General features: G+C 37.7%; 2 protein-coding genes across 3 annotated transcripts in view; both read right to left on the reverse strand.

Moving 5' to 3' along the window:
* The window catches only part of LOC149961891 (organic cation transporter protein-like), a 43,884-nt gene extending 25,685 nt beyond the window's left edge, over window positions 1–18,199 (reverse strand). Inside the window, exon 1 of one of the 2 annotated variants that reach the window (XM_090177201.1) lies at window positions 17,906–18,199. The gene's annotated coding sequence lies outside the window, so the exon portion shown is untranslated. Of the gene's footprint in view, window positions 1–17,901 lie in introns of both variants that reach the window. The other variant, XM_090177209.1, reaches the window with a different exon arrangement.
* LOC149961893 (uncharacterized) lies at window positions 10,185–11,060 on the reverse strand. Its single transcript, XM_090162085.1, has one exon. It carries the CDS (start codon window positions 11,058–11,060, stop codon window positions 10,185–10,187), a length of 876 nt encoding a protein of 291 aa, XP_090018211.1.
* Window positions 18,200–19,066: the final 867 nt, after the last annotated feature.

A 19,066-nucleotide genomic window follows, 5' to 3' on the forward strand; every position in this document is an offset into this window, starting at 1 on the left:
TATTTAAAGTACTTTCTAAAAGTCATTGAAATCTGTGACCGTCTTGAACCATTGAAATATGTTTTCTACCCGTCATTAACAAAATATCTTTAGTACACGCAAAATAAGATTGGTGAAAAAAACATTGCCTTAGATAATTTAACAGGGATTTAGTTAGCTTTGGGTCTTGTAATGATAAAAAAAAAAAAGATTGAAATTTGACTCTGCCATTTTATTTAATAATATAAACTCATGTACGCGAAAAAAACAATTGTAAACAATTTTTCCTATGTAACTTTTTTAATAAATACTTTAAAAAAACGTAACAAAAAAAAGACTCTTTATTGAAAATCGCTTACCCTTTTTTTCCAGAATTTCGTTAAGTCAACCAGTCCAATGCAAGAACGTACTACAATGCGGACTCTTATCTGTAAATTTGTTAGACTTTGCACGAACCTAAACCATCTTCTCGTGACGTACGCTAAGAGGAAGATGGTGGAAATTCCCAGTCTCACGAAATTAATTATCTACGAACACTATTTAACCAATGGAAAAATTTACAGACTTTACCCACTTATTTACACACTGAATAGATTCCACACTCAATCACTAACTTAGATTTCATCACGGAAAAGAAGGAGATAGGATATAGGGGCTAGGAGTTGGTGGGGATGGAAAATGGTATAAAAAGGGAGTAAATCAATTAGAACAAATTATTTCAACCTTTTTCTTTGCTTGGAGCAAAAACTAAATTGAAATCAAAATGAGGTAAATATTATTTTAAGATTTAAATAACTTTTAGAACAAAAATTTTAGATTTTAATTTTCTTCATGTAGAATTGAAGAATTGAAGGGAATTGTATTGCAAAGCGCGAGCGATGATACAATTAAATTTGAGATTAGAATAAGGTAATAAATTAAATTTCACGAATTATTTATACTGTACTAAAGTTAAAATTTTATGTATTGTTCTGTTAGCTTTGAGGTTGGAGAGCCCAGGAAGCTTCTTCAAGTCTGGGAACATCAATTATATTGGGACGATGAGGGCGAAATACATTCCAGTAGGATACTACTCATCGTCCCAATTATTTTATAATAAAAAAATTAACATTTATCACGATTCTTTTATTTTCCTATCCAACAATAATCATTTCAGTATATATCAAACATTACAATAACAAGGATTATATGCAATTGCAATTGCTAAAATAGTGTATTCTACCGAGTTAATAGTCTCTAAGATTTCCTCCTGGGGGGTTCCCCCCGAAACAGGATTAATTTTTATCAAAGTTGTATCAGAAGTAAATTAGTGCGAAGTAAGCGCAATGTATTTTCAGCTATTCTAATTTGCCTAATTTAACACGTGACGAATTTTTTTCGCTAACCGATGAGCAGTAACCTCTATTTTTGGTTACATTTTACATTCTCCCGTGACGTCAATTGGTTTCAGCCAATGAGAAATCAGGATTTACTTGAAGTTTCGAGTGTTATTTGATCTCTAGATATACGACTCAGCGTTCTTTTAGTTCCTGGACCTCATCGAGAAGAGACACGTAGATTTTCGCGCTCCGTACCCCGCCTTCTCGACTCTATTTACAGGCAAAGGCTTAAGGATTTCCGTAAAAGTAAGTGACTTTATTATTTTACTGTAGAGGGAAATTAGGCCTTGTTTAAATTGAAGTAAATAGACTTAGATTCTAGTCAAATAGTCTTAGAGTCTAACCAAAATAAATAGAAAAAACATTTATTGAAATTTAGGCTTAACCAATTAGGCTTAAGAATGTTGACAATAGCTTATAGAAACTATCAGTTTACAGTATGGACATCGAAGCGTATCGACTTGAAACTTTTCGTCACTGGAGAAACCCCCACGTTACTAAGGAACAACTAGCGAAGGCTGGATTCTACTATATTCAGCGGGGCGATGAAGTACGATGTTACAAGTGCCATGGCGTATTAGAAGGATGGGAATCAGGAGACGTACCAGAATGGGAACATGCTAGATTCTTTCCACACTGTCCGTCGAGGGATAATTCACCATCGGAAAAAAAGTACCTTTCGCAAGAATGGGAGATCCCGGCACCACCAAGGGCAGCGGCACTGGAGGATGACGATTTCATATCTATTCCGGTCAGACGTGGTGAGGTAGAACTTTTATTAAAATTATTTATACAATCCGCACTTGCAGAAGGTAGTTCGTTTCAGCCCATTAAATGAAATTGTACATATTCCTTACGAAGATCGAGTTAATTTTTTTTATATTGATAAAATGCGATTTAAACGCGTTATTTATAATGTCGGTCTAATATTAGAACCTGTTTTACGCAATCATGTAATTAAAAGTAAAATAAAATTGGAAATTAATTAAATTGAAAATAACTTGTTATTATTGCCTAGAGATTAGAAATTAAGGAGTTCTGAAGCGATAAGCAAACGGGTAAAAATCTAATCTCCAGATATCTGCGCGAGGAAAACAAATTCTGGAGAATGGGGATGGGGGAAAGCAACTGGTGATTAGAAGGGGTGAACGCAATGGGGGAAAGGAGCTGGTGAACGAGAGATAAAGTATCCAGTGAATGGGGGGTTGGGGGAAAGCAACCCGTGAACGGGAGAATCTGGTGAATAGAAATTCTGGTGATTAGAAATTCTGGTGATTGGAAATTCTGGTGATTGAGATGGGGGCGCGGGTGGGGGAGGAACGGGAGAGGCGCGGGTGAACGGCGGGAGCCAAGCTCTTTGTGTCTATCCGGTGATTGAGAATGAAATTCTCAATCACCGGATAGACACCCTTCTCTCTATAATATAATAAAAAACTCATTAGTTTGGTCTACATATAATAATTGTATCTTCGTATACCCTACGGAATATCAAAATGTATCAATACTCATTCTCTAAAAAATTAATCGTACTTTTCTATTCTAAAGTAAAAGTGTACATTAAAACCATTAACCTTTTCAGTTTACATAATGCCACGTAGCGGCCAACACGCAAAGTTCATAAGTTGTACTTGCTAGAATAGACGCTTCAATAAAACATCTTCAAGTAAATCACCAAGAAGTAATATTTCCGAGAGCCAGGACCTGTAAGTTACCGTTTATATAGTGCTTTTTGAAATAATAGAAACTTTTCACCTGTACGGTATACAGCAAGTGTTTCGATTTAACCTGGTAGCTTTTTTTAGACATATTAAGGGTTAATAAAAACACGTCGTTTTTATAGTGATGAAAAGTTTCCATTATTTTAACAAGCACAATATAAACAGTAACTTGCAGGTCCTAACTCTCGGATATATTACTTCTTGGCGATTTCCTTGAAGATGTTTTATTGAAGCGCCTATTGCGGCAGACACTTTGTGATTTTTCGTCGGCATAGAAGAATAGAAGACGAAAATTCAGCAGTTTGCTAGCTAATAATAATAATAATAATAATAATAATAATAATAATAATCAGCTAGGCTAATACCATAGATAAAATAACATCGTATATAGATAGGAAACTATATGTTGTAGACTTGGATTAATAATAGTAGTTCCTAGGAAGTTTAGGAACAACTATTATTTATCCAAGGTAGAGGTGACTCCAGAATTTTGTCCGACATCTGGTGGCGGCACCCGAATAATATTATTTGGTGAAGTTCGCACTACTCGAAGTCCATACTACTCTTAGCTCAGCGTAAGCCTTGGTTGTAAACATTGCTTTAATGCTTCAGCTTTGATTAATAATATATCCAAAATCCCTGGCTTCCATAAGTTATGACTTATACGAGCTTAGGATAAAAAAATATGGCTGTGCGATTAGTGGTTTTAGATAATCGAGTCGGTTATCGAGTATCAAATTTTTTTCATCGAGTTTTCGAGTCGAGTAACATTTAGGGGAAACTTTCTCTTATTCGAGTCGAGTAACTAAAAAAAAATCGAGTAATATTTTTAACGAGTCGGGTTATCGAGTACTTGATTAGGAGCTGGTTTTATTTAAGTAATTATTAAATTAAATTTAAAAGGAGTATAAAGTAAGTTTCAACGCTGAAAAATATTCCTTTAATTTAAATGAACCATTTTCCACAACTTTGTAGGTACCGTTTATTGCCCCCAAAAAGTTGTAAAAACCCCTCTTTGAACTTTGAAGCAACGAGGATAGAAAAAACAAATACTCGACGAGTTTTGAGAGCAGCTTATTCGAGTAATCGGGTACCCGAATATGCAAATTTCTCGTACTCGGTAATCCACGAGTATTCTCCAGTTATTCGAGGTCGAGTTCGAGTACTCGACCACAAAAAATTCCGAGTACTCGATGATGTTCGAGTACTCGCACAGACCTATAAAAAAGTATGATGAATTATAATTATTTAGCTTTGGTTATTAATCCAAGGTTAAGGTATGTTAAAAAATTATTTAAATGATAATAAAATTGGCTGAATGTATAGTAATATTAGACAACTAGTATTATAATTTATACATATTTTAGTTATTCCCTTGATATTTGGGGAAAAGGACTATTATTCACAATTTTCTGGGTATAATAAACATAACTTTCTATTACGCATACGCAAACTTTGGATTCAGAATTTTCTTTCCTAAGTCACGAATTGCCAATTGCAAAGGTGTATTAAAAGTACTTTTTTCATGTACTGAAAGCAAATTTAAAATAAGCACAAAGAAATTGCATTCAGTGAAGATTTCTAGTTTGTTTTCTTGTATATTGGATGGTATTTACCTTTATAAATAAGTTTATTAGCAAAAACGCCGACTGGAATTCCTACATACTATCTACGCTCTTGAGAACACAGCCAACTGGCGCAGTCACTAGATGTCACGGGAATCTGGTGGAAGTCAGTTTGCCCCATTGAAGTTTCATATCTATATACGAAGTTATTTTATCTATGGCTAATACTCAAGGCACCACCTTAGGCCCAAGTCATCTAGTTTTAGGATGGAGCGAGATCCGATTATGGCGCCCCCTTGCTGGCCCCTAATATAAAAATATTTTTTCTTTTATTTTTCTTTACCACCGAGGCGCCCCCTGTGACTTGGCACCTGGAGCGGCCTCTCCCTTCGCCCTATGGTAGGGCCGGCCCTATGCGTTATCAATTATGTATTTATCTATATTTAAAATTTAATCGATGGTCAGACATTCGTACAAATCCCGTACACTCTAGAAATTTTTTTTTAATAAATGTTAAAACGAACTGGAAAATCCCGAAATCTCAAAATCAGCCTAAACCAAGATGTCACGGATATTTAAGTACACGCAATCCCCCCGATGTATTAACTATTAGTGCGTGGCGTTATGTTTCTCGTGTGCACGTAAATGAAAGAGTATGGTGGGTGGTACCCAAATTTTCAGAAAAATGAGGAGAATCCGAATATCGATGGTACAACTTTGGGGGGCGCGTCTGGGGGGCGGTAGCCCACCCAATAGCTTTTCAGGGATTAATAATTAGTAATTAATTAACTAATTAATTAATTATTATTGAAATGCTTTAGAACTTACATATATACACTAATTACCACCCTGGTTAAGCACAACCTAATATATGTTAGGTATTTTAGATAGGGGGCGCTATATATTCCGCCCCCTTCGCACATTTGAAGTTAACTCAGTTTTTGAACTATACCCCGTGATGTAGGGTATCAAATTAAAGCTTATAACCTCAAGACTAACACTATGTAAACTCTAATAACCCTGGGTATATTTATGCAAAGTATTAAAGATAGGGGGCGCGTCAAACCATAACCCCAGATACTTTGATGTCGCCGTTTGGAATATAACCGCATGATGTAGGGTATCAAATGAAAGCTTATTACGTCAAAAATTAAAATATATAGAGTGCAGGCTAAGAGCGCGTTAGTTAAGGCAAGTTTTCAGGTTATAAAAGGGTTTTCTATTACAGAAAGATAAATATTTATTACGCTATTTTAATACAACAATAATGGTAAAATATATTTGATATCACATTTTTAAAGAAATGCACCTTTTTAAAAGGGAGTGCACCTTTTAAAAAGGGAATACACCGTTTAAAACGAAAGTTCCGTTTTACTGTCATCATCTTCACTACACCCTTCAAGGTCTTCGACATTTTAATTTTCTATGTACGAATTGTCAAATTTTTCTGGGTTTGCCCCACACTCGCACATTTCAGTACATTTAATTCGAGGAGTGTGTGAAGCACATTTACACAATTGCACTTAATAAAATACAAAACGTCCTCTGGGGCGCAAGGAAGGTCGCGCAGAACTAGTTGATAGGTACCATCTTGAAAGAACCACCAGTAAATCTCTGGGGGGGGGGGGGGGTAATCGGGGTAATGCTTTAATAATGCGCCCTACGTATTGCAGGTCTCAATGCTCAGAATAGGAGATAATCCAAGTAATGGTAGAACAGCGATGCGTGTAATTTCTTTGGTATTATACGCAAGGGAATTGTGTGCTGACCAAGTGAGCGCCTGGTCAAAGCCATATTGTTTTCCACTACCTATTCTTGAAAGAATCCACAGGAAATCGTGATTGAAAGCTTTTTCCATTTGACTAGAAACTCCAACATCTTAGGTATAAGTGGGAAATACTGCGCTTTTAGGGCGTATTGACTTCGAAACTGAGCATGGAAGTAATTTGAAAATTGACGGTGGAATTTCTGTATTTTGTGCCTCTTCTTTAAAGAGAAATGGTTTGCATCAGATGACTTGACTTTTTGTAAATAACCATAACTGTTCCGTGCATAGTACGTTGACCATCAGGGGTATCCTCTTGGAAGTCTAAGTTGTCAAAGGTGAACGATATTGCTCTTCCAAATATGAAATTCGGTGGAAGATAGATACCGCCATTTTCTTTCATTCTACAAAGCACATTTTTAGCTATTAAATTCGCAACGTCTTTTACTCTTGAATAATTGACGCTCATTCCTAAATTACTTAGTATTTCAACTAGTTTTGAGCTTCGTGACTCCTTGTGAATGGATAGTCCGACCCCCAACTGCAAAGGCATTTCTCGGGTTCTTCTTATACTTTGCGATTTCGTGACAGATGCTTGACGAGGAGATAAACATTCAAAAATTAGCGTCTGAGCCAATCTTAATGATCGTTGGTCGATTTCGCTTTCGCGTTTTTGATTTGAGCTAAGAGTAGCTTTTCCGTTCATACACCATTTAAAAAAGTAATACTTCTTGAGGTATTACGTGACTCTCCATGTCAAGAGACCCATTAAAACACCACTTTTCTGACGACAAAATCAACTTTCGTATTACTTGGCCATGCTTTGAACAGACTCTTGGTTATCTTCGTCTTTCTAAGTGGTTAAAACCGCGTCTTTAGGTGCCTCTCAAAGACACTAATTCCGAGGAGCGCTTTTGTTTTGGTTGAGAAAACTCGATTCCGAGTACTTCCTCTTATAAAAAATCTTTCAGTTGCCTTCTTGACATAATTTCGTCTTTAGTTTGGTCAAGAGCATTTGAAGTACAAATATTTAAGTACAAGGCATGAAGTTCAGTCATAGCTATGACTTTCATTGTATTCTGTGCAAAGTCCTCTTCAACTAGATTAAGGAACTCGATGCCCGCAGCTACCACTGCCGCTGTTGTATTTGTGATGTTGTAAGATGAATAACATTCAATTACAAGTACCTCTGTACTTTTTCCTAACTTGTTCCCACCCCTCATGCGCCCCCTAGTGCTCGCAAGAGTAACTAATTTTACCTATACACTTCAGTACCTTCCCCATAAAAGAAAAGTTAGTTGCTAGGTTACAATTATTATTTCACTCTTGACTAAACTTATTTGCTCGTAACAAAGTCTTTCAATTTGGCTGGTTTCTGTGTAACCCTCCTTGACCTGCTAGGTTTGGGAACTTCGTCCTTTGATTGCGTCGTGTTTGATTGCTCTTCCGGAATCTCTTGGTTCGTTGACTGCTTAGGAATTTCTTGGTTTTTTGATTGCTCAGGAATATCTTGGTTCTGCTGCGTGTGTCCATGTTGGACCTTAGGAGTGGTGAAATCTAGGTGAATTTGGATGGTTCGATCTCGTTTGGGTTCTGGAGTTGCCATCTGCTCTGCTGCTACTTGTTGTTCCACTGGTGGTGGGGGTGTGGCAGTCGGTGTCATTTGCGGATGGACTGCTGGTTGTGCGATTTGCCTATTTGGTTGAATTGCTGCAAAACAATTTTGTTTATTTGTTTGAGGAGGAATTGTCATTGCTTTCATGGGTTGTGCATTTCCTGGATTGAGAGTTTGTTTCTTGCTAGACTCTTTTGGTGGTTTAAGTCGTATTTGGTTCCGATGTCTCCTACAGTTTCCTTTATCAGTTATAATTTCAAACATCATGTTTCCCTGTAGCTTCTTAATAGTACCGTTTATCCATTTGGGACCTTTTCCAAAATTTAGAACTGATACTTCATTGTTAATTTGAAAAGATGGATGACATTCAGGGTATTTGCTATCCTCACTTCCTTCTTGTGAGATATTCTTAGAAAGTTTAAATAATTTCGGATTACATGTGTCCAACTTAGTCAAAATGTTCCTACCAAACATAGCTTCAGCAGGGGATTTTCCAGAGTTATTTGGGGTCCGACGATAATTCATCACGATTCTGGAAATTCTTTCTTCTAGAGTGCCCTTGTGATAATTGTATAAACCCTCATCGATTAGTTGAGTTTCTTCGGTTTGACCACCATTTATCTTTCTCAAGCTAGATTTAACTGTTCGTACGCTCCGCTCTGCCTGTCCGTTTGAAGCTGGGTGGTAAGGAGCGGATGTCAAGTGTTGAATACCATTCAGGCGAGTGAACTCGGCAAAATCTTTGCTTGTAAAACAAGTGCCGTTGTCGGTCACCAGAATGGGCATTATGCCAAATCTTGAAATGTGGGCACGTAAGTTTTGTGTTACAAGAGCTGTTGATGTCGTATTCGTGATATCGACTTCCATCCATTTGGTGAAGGAATCGACCGTGATAAGAAGATATTTGTTTTCGACTGGTCCTGCGAAATCGCAGTGAACTCTTTTCCAAGGACCGTCTGCCTTTGGCCATTCTTGATATTTAGCTGCAGGTAGTGTTGCATTTTCTTGACAACTTCTGCATTCACGGGCCAACTTCACTTCTACGTTCTTTAATCTTCCCAAACCTGGTGAGAATAATTTGTCATATTTTCTGAGAATATTCTCCAAAGTTTCTTGTGGTGGAACTGCGGCCCTAAATAGGTTAGAGTGTGCAATAACTGGTGGCTTTACCGGGGAGTCGGGGTCCGGCTCTTGTAACCCATAAGGGCGGTGGCGCACTGGGAGATGTTAGCTCTGATCAAATGGTCCTATCTCCACCTCCGAATTCGGTCAGGTTTGGGCTGGATACTGAACTTCGGTTCAGGCTAACGGAGAGGGTCCAGGCAGACTGGCCGCCTCGGCGGATTGGGTAGACTGCTGTGGGGCGGCGAGCCTCCATATGCGGGCAAGGCGGTCCTGTTTCCCGGCCTTTTGGGGCCCACCGGGATCTCCGGTGCCAGCTGTGCCGGGTTACTCGGGCTGCTGTGTGCTCGTCGTTCCCCTTTAGGAGCTCTTTCCAAAGGGTTTGGCTCCTTACCTTCATAGGTAGGGTGTTGGCTGGAGTTGCTATAGCATCCATTCTAAATCCCACTGCTGTGTGCGAAGTGGGGATTGGTCCACCCATTGCTGCACCTTCTGCTGGGTTGAGTGGCTTGCGTCAAAGGTGAGACCATCAGTAGTGGGGTTCTGCTACCCATGCTGGATTTGTCACCTGTCCGGGCTTGGGGACGCTGGCGTAGGGCACTATGATGATAGGCCTCCGGTGGTATGGTCTTTGTTACTAGGTACACCGGGCTATAAATTCTGACACACTGTGGTGGAACTGAAATATTGTGCACAGTTTCACCATTCTCGAATATCATTGGTAATATATCCAGTGTGGAATAAAGCCATTTTCTTCCGCATAGACTTTCTTGATTTATGTCACTGATGATTAAGAGAGGTAAAGTTTCCTCTTTGTTGCCATATTGTACGTGAATCCGAGCCTTCCCCAAAACATTGAGGTGTTCACCCGTGACTGACCGTAATATTTTGGAAAATGGTTCTATTTTTGGTATCCGAGGAATACGATGGAATGTTTCTTCCGATATAATGGTGTGTCCTGATCCGGAATCAATTTCAAAAGAAAAGCCATGCCCATTAAGCTAGCATATGACCATTTTAGGTGGTGGAGCATCGTCGTCATTAAGCTGTTGCTGATTGAGTCCAGTTGCGACTTTCCTCGTCCTGAACATAGTTGGTACGGTAATTCTTCCGTTTGTTTTTGTGGTATGAAGAAGTCCTATCAACATTTTTAACCGTTGCTTGGGAAGACGCTCTGCAAGCGGCTTGTATATGACCTTTTTTTCCACACGCGTGACACGTAGCGTCGATAAAAGGGCATTTAGAATTTACATGATCCATTCGCTTACATCTCGTACATTCAGTCTGACTCCTTTGAGCTTGCGCGTTTGAATCGTGCGTACGTGGTGGTTTCTGAGCTTGATTTATTCTCTTGGAAGTTTTAACTGCGTTGACTTTTGACGTTGCCTCATGTTGAGTATGTGTCCTCATTTGTTGGGCATTGTGTTTTGCTGTTCCGATCTTCTGAACCAGATCAATTGCTACTTGCAATTTTATGTCATCGCTTTCTTCTGTTAGTCGTTGTTGCATGTCCTCGTTGTTGATGCCACAAACGAGCTGGTGCATAATCATTTCATCGAAGTGTTTGCCAAAACCACAATGAGCTGATAAACGCTTTAGTTCCGCAACGTACTCCGCTACTGTTTCGTCATTTTGTCGATAACGTCGATTGAATTTCAATCTTTCCAATATCCTAGAAGGTTTGGGATTGAAGTGTTTGTCGAATAAGGCTGCCAAGGCCTCATACTCAGTTTCTAATACAGTTTTCGGATATACCAAACTGTTTAATAGGGTTAGAGTAGGTGCTGGTAATACTGTCAGCAAAACAGCTCTCTTTTCTTCTTCTTTCACTTTATTGATTATAAAATGGGCGTCTAAACGTTGTTTATATTGTGACCATGGCTCTGTGTCTTGATGAAAGTCCGGTAATTTTCCCATTGTGGAGGAATTCGAAATCCTTGTTGCGTCTGCCAGGTCTCTTGTTGAGCGTAATTAATGTAATTGCTTGTTGCTCTGTTAGAAACGGCCGCCGTGGATGTTTACTTAATTTCTGTTTTCTTAGTTACTTAGTTGTTACCTCGTGGCCTTCCCCTCTCCTTGAGGCTTAGGAAAGTCGTGCACTGTGTCCGCGGTCCGTTAGGCTTAGCACTCGGGCCTTTGTTGTCCTCGTGGGTTCCGTCGGAAAATCCTTATTGCGCGGAAAAGAATTTTCGTAGAACCATCCCCGTCGCCATTGTTGTATTTGTGATGTTGTAAGATGAATAACATTCAATTACAAGTTAAAATACACTTTATTATTCTAAGTATTAAAAGGTTAAAATTGAGGTACTAAATTTGCCATTACTTGCCCGGTCAGGGACTGAATCAAGAGAGACCTCTGTACTTTTTCCTAACTTGTTCCCACCCCTCATGCGCCCCCTAGTGCTCGCAAGAGTAACTAATTTTACCTATACACTTCAGCCGCCTTTTTCACTTTCAGTGGAGCTGCCATTAACGTCTTGGATCAGAAAGCTTTAAGCCCCGTTTTCAATTACGACAAAACAGCCGATCGAGAAGCTTCTCTCAGTTGGTTTTGACGCAAAAGCGTGATTTTTGTTCGGAAAAATTGTGATTGTTTTTTAACCAACATTGCAAGTGATACATAATATCTACTGCGTAGGCGTCCATTTATACATTAATTTAATCGTACCCTCCATGTGTCGTTCCAACTTAATTCAACTGCTTCTCTTAAAGATGCACCGCTTGAATCATAAGATATAATATGTAAAAAGTGCCTTTTAGTTTATTTGTTATCACAAAAGAAGCAAAGAAGTTTAAAGTACTTTGCTTCTCGTAAAAGGCAATGGTACACCCTCAGTCTGACCCCTACTAGTAGAAGCGGCTAGCTCTAAAGACTTTTTGCTATAGCTTCAGATTTAAATTTTTCTCGATAAACTTTTTCAATTTGACTCCCACGAGACTTCAGATAATTTTTTTATAACAGGTCAAATGCCACTTTACCTTTCGCTTCTTTAAGTTTTCAACTGTTACATTTCCACCCAGGAAATTTAGAAGTTCTTGGCTGTCAACGTCTTCTTGATCTGCATTTTTCGTCAATAAAGAAGATATAGTCTCGTAAATAGAATTTGCTGGATTTTTCACAAGGTTTTCTCTGGTATCCTTTTTACAAAACACACAGCTAACACGTTTAGGCACCCGTGACATCTTAAAAATAATTTTAATCCCCAGAAAACGGACGTTTCCTTAGCTGACCGAAACTCTTTGCTAAATAAATCGAGGTTCTCGAAGTCAACAAACGCTATCGATCTGCCCATCCACATGACCCTAAAATAATAGCCCTGAAATTTGGTTTTTCATTCGTGTAACAGTTATAGGTGTTATAACCGGAGACCTTTGCCTTACTCGCCCGCTTATCTCTCTCGTTCTATGCGGGCCCGCTAATTACTTATGGTTTCATATAACCTTTCTAACTTTATGGCTTTAAGTATACCCCTTGAAACTATATTTTTTTTTAAATAATATTTTTTGACGTAATAAGCTTTCATTTGATACCCTACACCGTGCGGTTATATTCCAAACGGCGACATCAAAGTATCTGGGGTTATGGTTTGACGCGCCCCCTATCTTTAATACTTTGCATAAATACACCCAGGGTTATTAGAGTTTACATAGTGTTAGTCTTGAGGTTATAAGCTTTAATTAATACCCTACATCACGTGGTCTAGTTCAAAAACTAAGTTAACTTCAAATGTGCGAAGGGGGCGGAATATATAGCGCCCCCTATCTAAAATACCTAACATATATTAGGTTTTGGTTAACCACGGTGGTAATTAGTGTATATATGTAAGTTCTAAAGCATTTCAATAATAATTAATTAATTAGTTAATTAATTACTAATTATTAATCCCTGAAAAGCTATTGGGTGGGCTACCGCCCCCCAGACGCGCCCCCCAAAGTTGTACCATCGATATTCGGATTCTCCTCATTTTTCTGAAAATTTGGGTACCACCCACCATACTCTTTCATTTACGTGCACACGAGAACGTTTTTTATTACATAACGATACGCACTATATATTTTAAATATTAAATTGAAATTTGATCAAATTTCAAATCAAATTGTACATTAACTTACTAAACCTCAAGACGAATTTTATCGAAAATCATTTTTTCGAGTTACCTAGTTTTGGACATAAGGTAGCGAAATTTATTTTAGTCACAGAGAGAGGGTACATAATAATAATACGCCTAGGCCAGAAGAAAAAAAGAAGAAAAAAAACAGAAAGACATAACACATAATACATATGATAAACAACATGAAAAATTTAGTTAATTATTCTTGACCCAATCAATTAGCTTAACACGAAAAGAACCCTTTGATTAAATTAATTTTTATGCAAACCAAATTTTTCGCGGAGACCAGAAATCTCACTTAAAATTAAAATTTCTTAATGCAACCGAAAATGTAGTTCAGAAATGATCAATACTAACTAAAATATAATTTTCAACCTAATCGGTCTTATTTTAAAAAAGTATTTTAATGCGAATATCACTAAAAAGGTAAAATGCTTAACTTCCGATTTCCAAAATTTATAATGGGTTCCAAATCCCATACGCAAAATTTGTAATTACGGACCCCTCGAACTAACAAGGAGACGACCCGAGGTGTTACATACCGATTTCGTTCAAACTCGGGGGATTGCTAGTAGGGATGCACCGATATATCGGTAACCGATATATCGGCTAATTTTTCAAATATCGGTATCGGCCAATATCGGCTTAAGCGAGGCCGATATTAGCCGATACTTCTGGTAAGAGAAAAATATTTTCAGGAAAAACTTTAAAAAAAGGTGATACTCAACTAACTAATTAATGGAAAACATATATTGCCACAACCTTACATTTCCTTTTAAAAAGGCCAGTTGATCGCTGTTGTAGGAAATAATTATTCGCGTCCAAAACGGTCAGGAATCATAAGTGGTTTTTCGACTCCAAAAGCCATATAGATCAAATCATTTTTTAACAGGTGGTTACGAGAGTAAACAAAAAAGCATAATATTGTGATAGGTAACTTTGTTAATATCGGCCGATATATCGGCCGATATTATCGGCCACGATTAGCCGATATATCGGCCGATATATCGGCTGTACCCATATCGGTGCATCCCTAATTGCTAGACCTTCATGTAACTTAAAAAATCCTTAAGGGAATTTATTCAATGGGCAACGGTTTTGCCATGGCAACGAAAAATGTTTTTGACAACATAAAATTGAAATTTTTCCTATTTAAGCCATATCGGTTCATTTTCACCCATTTGGTTCAAATTGATCAAAATGTGATCAATTTTGATTTTTGTCGTCAATTTTTAATTTTTTTTTATAATTTTGGTATTTTCAAACTTTTCAATTTTTTTTTAAATCTTTCACAGGGGGGATCGGTCAAAATCCCATGTTATTTTCAAAAAGAAAATTTCCATTTTATGTTGTCAAAACATTTTTCGTTGCCATAGTAAAACCGTTGCCCATTGAATAAATTCCCTTTAGGATTTTTCAAGTTACATGAACGTCTACCAATCCCCCGAGTTTGAACGAAATCGGTGTGTAACACCTCGGGTCGTCTCCTTGTAAGTACGCTAATAATAATAATAATGAGCAGCTAGGCTAATACCCTGGCCACCTTAGGCCCAAGTCATCAAGCGACTTTTAATGCATTTAAACAGGTGGCCGGGTTACAACGCGTAGGAGGGTGGTGGCAAGCCCTTCACGCCACGCGAGCCAACAGCTCCCTATACTTGCTATTACAGTTAACCTCAACAAGTTTGTATGCGAAGGGGAAACCAAAGATCTCAGGGGAAAACCCCTTTAAGCAGTGGGGAGAGAACTTGCAAACTCTTCGCCGAAGGAGTGGTTTCGAGTTTTCACCCAGTGCCACAATCTGGGTTCGAACCTGGCTCCTCTAGCTGCGAGGCCACCCCACCATATACTCCTCAGTTCGGTTGCGAGTCCAGGTTGGACGAAAGCTTCAGTGTTTAAAAAAAGGTTCGATTAAAAATCTACCGTTAAAACAATAGGAACTGTCACACTTTTGTTTACGTTACTTATGCCAATACGTAATTTAAAATAGACGTGAGACGTCTATTTTGCGTGGCACTGCGTCAGAACCGTCCCTCGAGTAGGGCGAGCGGGGCAGTGGCCCAGGGCGCCAAATCAAAGATTTTCATTTAAATTGGATATTGAAAAATCAAAAATTTCTATCTAAGGTTCTGGGGGCGCCATTTGTTTTTTTTTTTTTGCCCAGGGCGCCATTTGGGCTAGGTACGGCTCTGAATGCAGTTAGGAAATATCTCGCAAATGACAAAAACCATTTCTTGGGCCACTCAAGAAGGTGTAACTCTGGCACGAAAACGTCTCTAATCGATATTAACAAAAAATTACCGTTGGTAACACGATGGAGACTAGTTTGAATCACAAGACTTTTAAAAAGAGGAATAAGTAAAATTCTAAGGCACAAAAAAGATTCAATTTCTAAAATGCTGACTCTCAACTAGGCGTGACTTTTAAAACGATGAGTAATAGGTTTTTCTATAAAATACGGGAGGTCACGTGTAAAGGTTAATCATCGCCGTTTAAACAAAACCACGTAACTTGAGATACGTGGTTTTGTCAAAATTGACATATTTAGATTCTACACCCCAATTTACAACATTAAAAACATTAATAGGTTGCAATTTAATTTTTTTTAAATCGAGAAAACATTCAAAAAGGCCACCGAAAACATACGTGGTTTTGTTTTATTCCGCGTCATTTCGCTGTAGTTTTTGAAGATAGAGAGAGTCGATAAAGATTTTGGGAATTTCAAGTCCACGTGCGAAACGCGCATGCCAATAAAAAGTTTCAACTCGCGACGCAGATAAAAATATTTTCTACTTTTAATTTTTAATTTTATAGAAACACCTATTAAAATTCTAAGCCACAAAAATTTTCAATAGTTCTTTTTATCTAGGAGCAACAAACACAAGGAGAACGCAGCTAGCCTTTAAACACGCTAACGAAGGGTTGTGTACGAATTTCATTGGACGAGCGTCACGAGCCTTTACGCTGAACGTTTTACGGGCGGGGGGGAAGACAATTTCCGAATTTCCCCCTTCCGACAGCAGCAGGCTCTGAAGCGTCTAGCCAATGAAATACGTACAGAAGAAAATCCACGACTTTTGACGGGTTGAGTTCTCCTTGTGTGGGGTGTTGTGTTTGCTGCTCCTAGTTTTTATGAAGTAACGCGGCCTTCTGGTTTAAACGTGGCTCTGACGTCACCGTCTCCAACTTTGACAAGGCTACGAGCGCGCGCTACAGTCGCCAGAGGAATATAGGTTTTTCTAGCGCGCGTAAAAATCGCTCGTGCGAAAAATAAACTAAATAAAGCTGGGTCTTATGAAGTTAGAGCAACATTTGAACAAGTTGGGCAAGAGCACTTTTATTTTATAAAATGCTGACTCAACTAGTCAGGACTAGTTTAGAACGAGGAATAATTAAAATTCTAAGGCACAAAATTTCGTCGATACTGCAAAACCTATCAGAAGTACAACGGGCCAAAAGTACACGTGGAATATTTTAATTTATATTTTTCTCCAAACCACGTGGAATACAGGCGGCCGAGGCTTAAGAATTTTCATCTACATTTATCATAAGCCTATAATCACGTCTCATAAGGGTGTCACTTAGTCAAACTAACTACGCATTAGTACACGAACGACAATCTACCCAAAAGTTCAGCGCCTCTAGCGAGCGAAACAAACAACTTAAATGAAAATAACGACGCCTCGGCAGGGCACGCGTACTCGGTAAACATTCAACACGACGTATCCGGCGTACGGAGGCACTTATGTGAAACATAAAATTGGGTTTTTATTATCGTCAGAATAAATATTCGCCATGTGTTCTCCACAGCCCATTGAAACATATATTATCATAAGGTATTTTTAGAAACAAAAGAATTAGACATGGAGTGAATAGTTTTAATTCATGTTCTATTGTGTAATTCTTTCATTTTTAATAACACATTAACCGTGTTATACCTATTAAACCACCGACCACAATAGCCTTAATATTTACGTATATTACCTAATAAGTAACTATACGGAACTGTCAGTAAAGTCGCGATAAAAACGTAGTAAAATTCGACCGATGTTTACGGATGTTTCATTAGATCTAAAATATTTTACGCAATAAATTATTTAAAATGTTGTTAAATCCTATTAATTTAAATTTTATTCCAGCGACTTGAAAAGCGATATAAGTTTAATTGCTTTTATTTAATTTACATTTATGGCAAATTTAATTTAATTGGCTTAATTTATAACTTTACGGCATTAAATTTCATTTAATTGGCTTAGTAAAAAAATATATCGCAAAAAAAATAATTGACTTTGTTAAATGCGTAGAAATTAAGGACAAAAAACATAAATTAATAAATTTACTAAATTAAATTAACGAAATTAACTAATACCACTTAACAAAGAAAAATTGCAATTTAAAATTAATCTTACTTTATACGCGTGTATATTATTTATTCGATAAATAACCGCATTGAATTAACTGGAATGACAACACCGAATAAAAAAAATACTACAAATTTAAAAATAACTTAATGCCACCATTTACCTTAGAATTAAATTAAACCCAAAAACCACAAAGAAAAAAAACATTGTTAAAACCTCTCGACTACCATATTGACACGCTTAGAGACCTTATTAAAAACCACAAAATTTGCAAATAAAACTTACGTACTATATTGTCAATCCAAAAAAAAAATTGGGCGAAGTTTCAAAAATACCGAAATATTATTTTTATAAAATTTCATTCATTCTGAAAGTCCCTAAAAATTTCGTCTTCCACTGGCTGGTTTCGCACGTGAAGAGACGCTCGCGCACAAAGAGACACAGCGCCGAGTCTGCTAGCTCAATTTCAAGCCTTCCCACGACCACCCGCTATTCGCCGATTTTTTTAAATCTAGTAATACGTCACGCCACGTGACCTTACGACCCTCCCCACGCCGGAATCCGGAGTAGTGACGCCAAAAAACCGTGTGCTTTTAGCGAAACGACTGGCTTCGGCTGTAGACCTATCGATGCGTCTCTCATTTTCTGCGACAACTGGCGGAGACACTTATTGGCAGCGCGCCAAGTTTGTTATCGAAACAAGAGGGCTAAGACCATTTCGGTTCTTCTACAATGTGTGCGAAAACAAGGAATAGGCCTTACATGAATTCGCTACGACTGCCCAGCTTGTTCTTGAGATAGTGCAGTCAAGCGTATGGACGAATTCACTAGCTCTCTTTAGTGGGAAAGCTGGGGAAGTATTGTAGAAGTGGGGAAAAACAGTAAACAAGAAATGTCATTAAATATAAAATTTATATTAATTTATAGCATTTGAAAAACTTTTTTTGGAAATTAATCGATTTGGAAAATAATTTTTAGCAGATGACACTTTCGATGTAAATCGCGTTAAGGGAAAACTCGCCACTAGAGGTCCCTATAGAGTTCAAAAACGTCGATTTATTGATTTTTAAATTACTGACGACCAGAACGTATTTATGTGTCTAAGAAACTTGCACGGTGAGGTTTTCTGCTGCCATTCTCGTATATTGTTCAGATTGGCCACGACCAAAAGTCTATTTGTAGCGACATCTGAAGGTTGTAAAATATAACATTGGCCTTATTCAAATCCCGGATTTAATTAAAGCTTTTTAAAACATATTTATTTGAAAATTTGCATAATTTCATTTCTATACAGAATATTTTTTAAAAGCGTTAAAACATTGTGTATTTTCACGCGCAAAATGAATTTTAATATCCCCCTACAAATAAAACAAAATAATATAATATAACAATATTCAACATTTTTTATACAAATGTAATTATACACATTTTATAGAAAGTATAATAAATT

This window comes from Leiobunum rupestre, chromosome 1 (genome assembly GCF_980474605.1).
Source record: "Leiobunum rupestre chromosome 1, qqLeiRupe1.1.hap1, whole genome shotgun sequence".
Taxonomy (NCBI): Eukaryota; Metazoa; Arthropoda; class Arachnida; order Opiliones; family Sclerosomatidae; genus Leiobunum; species Leiobunum rupestre.

What these genes read in the sequence shown, in the direction of transcription:
- LOC149961893 (XM_090162085.1), bottom strand. Translation starts at nt 11,060, where the DNA reads ATGGGAAAATTACCGGACTTTCATCAAGACACAGAGCCATGGTCACAA.